Source organism: Coregonus lavaretus, assembly GCF_964263955.1.
Source record: "Coregonus lavaretus genome assembly, chromosome: 17".
NCBI lineage: Eukaryota > Metazoa > Chordata > Actinopteri > Salmoniformes > Salmonidae > Coregonus > Coregonus lavaretus.
Genome location: NC_140004.1, coordinates 46,763,378 through 46,767,401, shown reverse-complemented (window position 1 = coordinate 46,767,401; position 4,024 = coordinate 46,763,378). Strand labels below are relative to the sequence as shown.

The 4,024-nt window shown below is 52.4% G+C and overlaps 1 protein-coding gene across 1 annotated transcript in view; it reads right to left on the bottom strand.

Moving 5' to 3' along the window:
• Positions 1–1,095: 1,095 nt before the first annotated feature.
• The window catches only part of LOC311144689 (NADH dehydrogenase [ubiquinone] iron-sulfur protein 4, mitochondrial-like), a 48,484-nt gene continuing 45,555 nt past the window's right edge, over positions 1,096–4,024 (bottom strand). Inside the window, exons 4-5 of the mRNA XM_084180772.1 lie at positions 1,994–2,067; positions 1,096–1,290 (exon numbers count right to left, since the gene is read on the bottom strand). Coding sequence (XP_084036898.1) covers positions 1,187–1,290; positions 1,994–2,067 — 178 coding nt within the window. The 3' untranslated portion in view covers positions 1,096–1,186. The remainder of the gene's footprint in view (positions 1,291–1,993; positions 2,068–4,024) is intronic.

Below are 4,024 nucleotides of genomic sequence, written 5' to 3'. Positions count from 1 at the left end.
ATCTCCTTTCTCCATCTCCTTTCTCCTTTCTCCATCTCCTTTCTCCATCACCTTTCTCCATCACCTTTCTCCATCTCCTTTCTCCATCTCCTTTCTCCATCTCCATCTCCTTTCTCCATCTCCTTTCTCCATCTCCTTTCTCCATCTCCTTTCTCCATCTCCATCTCCTTTCTCCATCTCCTTTCTCCATCTCCTTTCTCCATCTCCTTTCTCCATCTCCTTTCTCCATCACCTTTCTCCATCTCCTTTCTCCATCTCCTTTCTCCATCTCCTTTCTCCATCTCCTTTCTCCATCTCCATCTCCTTTCTCCATCTCCTGCACCCCATGATGGAACCCTATTCCAGATGGAATCTGGTCAAATGTAGTGCACTATATTAGGGAACAGGGTGCCGTTTTGGATACACTCTATACTTTCCAGTTTAAACTTGATGGTTATTTAACAAAACTTCCCTTCTCCTTCTATTTATGACGGGGTGAGTTTTCCCTGGTTGTCCAGCGAAGCCTTGCTGAGGTGATGGGGTGAGTTTTCCCTGGTTGTCCAGCGAAGCCTTGCTGAGGTGATGGGGTGAGTTTTCCCTGGTTGTCCAGCGAAGCCTTGCTGAGGTGATGGGGTGAGTTTTCCCTGGTTGCCCAGAGAAGCCTTACTGAGGTGATGGGGTGAGTTTTCCCTGGTTGCCCAGAGAAGCCTTACTGAGGCCATGAGTTGGATTCCTTCAGTTTTCCATTGATGTCCTCCAACTTGATTTAAATACTGTATTAGCGGTCCGTTAAGAGGGATGACCCAACAGATAATAGGTATTAATGTCTTATTTGAAGTGGAGAGTGATTTTGATGCACACACGTGCAGGCTCATTTGGCTGTTGAAATGGTGAAGGTTGCAGTAACCACAATCCAAGAGAATATAGTTGAACTCTAATAAGTCAAAAGGGAAGTTAACCTTTGAGAGCATTAATTTCCTAACAAATAGCAATTTTTGGATTTGAGCATTTTTCTCTTAAACCACAGCAACAAGGAAGGGACAAGCAACAAGCATAAAAGTACACAAACTAATACTTAAATACTAAAACAGGACAGAGAATCACTTTGAACACATATATATCCATGTATTATTTAATCAAGTAGAGAGTATTATGGTACAAGCAACAACAGGTGTGTGTCTTCAGATCAGGATCAGGTCAGTCCAGTTTACTTAGCAGACCTCCTAGTCCTTTTGTCCCAGGAGAAGTTGGCTCCGTACGACTTCGCTCTGGGCTTCTTCTCCATCTTCTCTGTGATGTCGTAGCTCCAACCTGAGATAATAAACAGCTCAGATGAATGAAATGAAGCCGCAGGGCCAAGAACAGCTTGTGTATTCCTCTTGGATCAGATCCCATTCACAATTTAAAGTGTAGGCATAAACATGCGTCGTCAGAAAGCTGTGTATAGACAAGAACCGCACTAATCTCTATCCTGCTATGATAAACAAAACACGTTTCCTCAAAGTTAGTGTATTAGTGTAAGTTAGCGTCACCCACGACGACTAGCGGAGGTAGGAAGGGGATCTATGGGATTTAACAGTGTGTGTGTGTGTGGTGTGTGGTGTGTGGTGTGGTGTGTGTGTGGTGTGTGGTGTGTGGTGTGGTGTGTGTGTGGTTTGTGGTGTGTGTGGTGTGTGTGTATGTGGTGTGGTGTGTGTGGTGTGTGTGTGTGTTTATGTGTGTGTGGTGTGTGTGTGTGGTATGTGTGTGTGGTGTGTGGTGTGTGTGTGTGTGTGTGGTGTGTGTGTGTGTGGTGTGTGTGTGTGGTGTGTGTGTGTGTTTATGTGTGTGTGGTGTGTGGTGTGTGTGTGTGTGTGTGTGTGTGTGGTGTGTGTGTGTGTGTGTGGTGTGTGTTGTGTGTGTGTGTGCGCGTCTGTGTGTGGTGTGTGTGTGTGTGTGTGTGTGTGTGTGTGGTGTGTGTGGTGTGTGTGTGTGTGTGTGTGGTGTGTGGTGTGTGTGTGTCTGTGATGTTTACCATTTTTCTCTGCGAAGGCGACAGCGTCCTCCTTGGAGGTGAACGTTAGGTTCATGTTGGACATGGGGTCACCCCTGAGAGAACAAATAGAAAGGCATGTGATTAAAAACTAGCGTTACTTGTCAGAACATTTCAGTCAGATTTTCACAGACAAATTTAATTATTAAATCAAATCAAATTGTATTTGCCACATGCGCCGAATACAACAGGTGTAGACATTACAGTGAAATTCTTACTTACAAGCCCTTAACCAACAATGCAGTTTTAAGAAAAAAAAGTGTTAAGTAAAAAATGGATGAGTAAAATTTTTAAATAATAAATAATTAAAGAGCAGCAGTAAAATAAAATAACAGTAGGGAGGCTATATACAGGGGGGTACCGGTACAGAGTCAGTGTGCGGGGGCACCGGCTAATTGAGGTAATTGAGGTAATATGTACATGTGGGTAGAGTTAAAGTGACTATGAATAAATAATTAACAGAGTAGCATAAGCGTAAAAGAGGGGGCCTGGTCTGGGTTGGGGATGGGGGTGGTCTGGGTTAGGGCTGGGGATGGTCTGGGTTAGGGCTGGGGATGGTCTGGGTTGGAGCTGGGGATGGTCTGGGTTGGGGCTGGGGATGGTCTGGGTTGGGGCTGGGGATGGTCTGGGTTGGGGCTGGGGATGGTCTGGGTTGGGGCTGGGGATGGTCTGGGTTGGGGCTGGGGATGGTCTGGGTTGGGGCTGGTCTGGGTTGGGGCTGGGGATGGTCTGGGTTGGGGATGGTCTGGGTTGGAGCTGGGGGTGGTCTGGGTTGGGGCTGGGGATGGTCTGGGTTGGGGCTGGGGATGGTCTGGGTTGGGGCTGGGGATGGTCTGGGTTGGGGCTGGGGATGGTCTGGGTTGGGGCTGGGGATGGTCTGGGTTGGGGCTGGGGATGGTCTGGGTTGGGGCTGGGGATGGTCTGGGTTGGGGCTGGGGATGGTCTGGGTTGGAGCTGGGGATGGTCTGGGTTGGAGCTGGGGGTGGTCTGGGTTGGAGCTGGGGATGGTCTGGGTTGGGGCTGGGGATGGTCTGGGTTGGGGCTGGGGATGGTCTGGGTTGGGGCTGGGGATGGTCTGGGTTGGGGCTGGGGATGGTCTGGGTTGGGGCTGGTCTGGGTTGGGGATGGTCTGGGTTGGAGCTGGGGATGGTCTGGGTTGGGGCTGGGGATGGTCTGGGTTGGAGCTGGGGATGGTCTGGGTTGGGGCTGGGGATGGTCTGGGTTGGGGCTGGGGATGGTCTGGGTTGGGGCTGGGGATGGTCTGGGTTGGGGCTGGTCTGGGTTGGGGATGGTCTGGGTTGGAGCTGGGGGTGGTCTGGGTTGGAGCTGGGGATGGTCTGGGTTGGAGCTGGGGATGGTCTGGGTTGGGGCTGGGGATGGTCTGGGTTGGGGCTGGGGATGGTCTGGGTTGGGGCTGGGGATGGTCTGGGTTGGGGATGGTCTGGGTTGGGGATGGTCTGGGTTGGAGCTGGGGATGGTCTGGGTTGGAGCTGGGGATGGTCTGGGTTGGAGCTGGGGATGGTCTGGGTTGGAGCTGGGGATGGTCTGGGTTGGGGCTGGGGATGGTCTGGGTTGGGGCTGGGGATGGTCTGGGTTGGAGCTGGGGATGGTCTGGGTTGGGGCTGGGGATGGTCTGGGTTGGGGCTGGGGATGGTCTGGGTTGGAGCTGGGGATGGTCTGGGTTGGAGCTGGGGATGGTCTGGGTTGGAGCTGGGGATGGTCTGGGTTGGAGCTGGGGCTGGTCTGGGTTGGGGCTGGGGATGGTCTGGGTTGGGGCTGGTCTGGGTTGGGGCTGGGGATGGTCTGGGTTGGGGCTGGTCTGGGTTGGAGCTGGGGATGGTCTGGGTTGGGGCTGGGGATGGTCTGGGTTGGGGCTGGGGATGGTCTGGGTTGGGGCTGGGGATGGTCTGGGTTGGGGCTGGGGATGGTCTGGGTTGGGGCTGGTCTGGGTTGGGGATGGTCTGGGTTGGAGCTGGGGATGGTCTGGGTTGGAGCTGGGGATGGTCTGGGTTG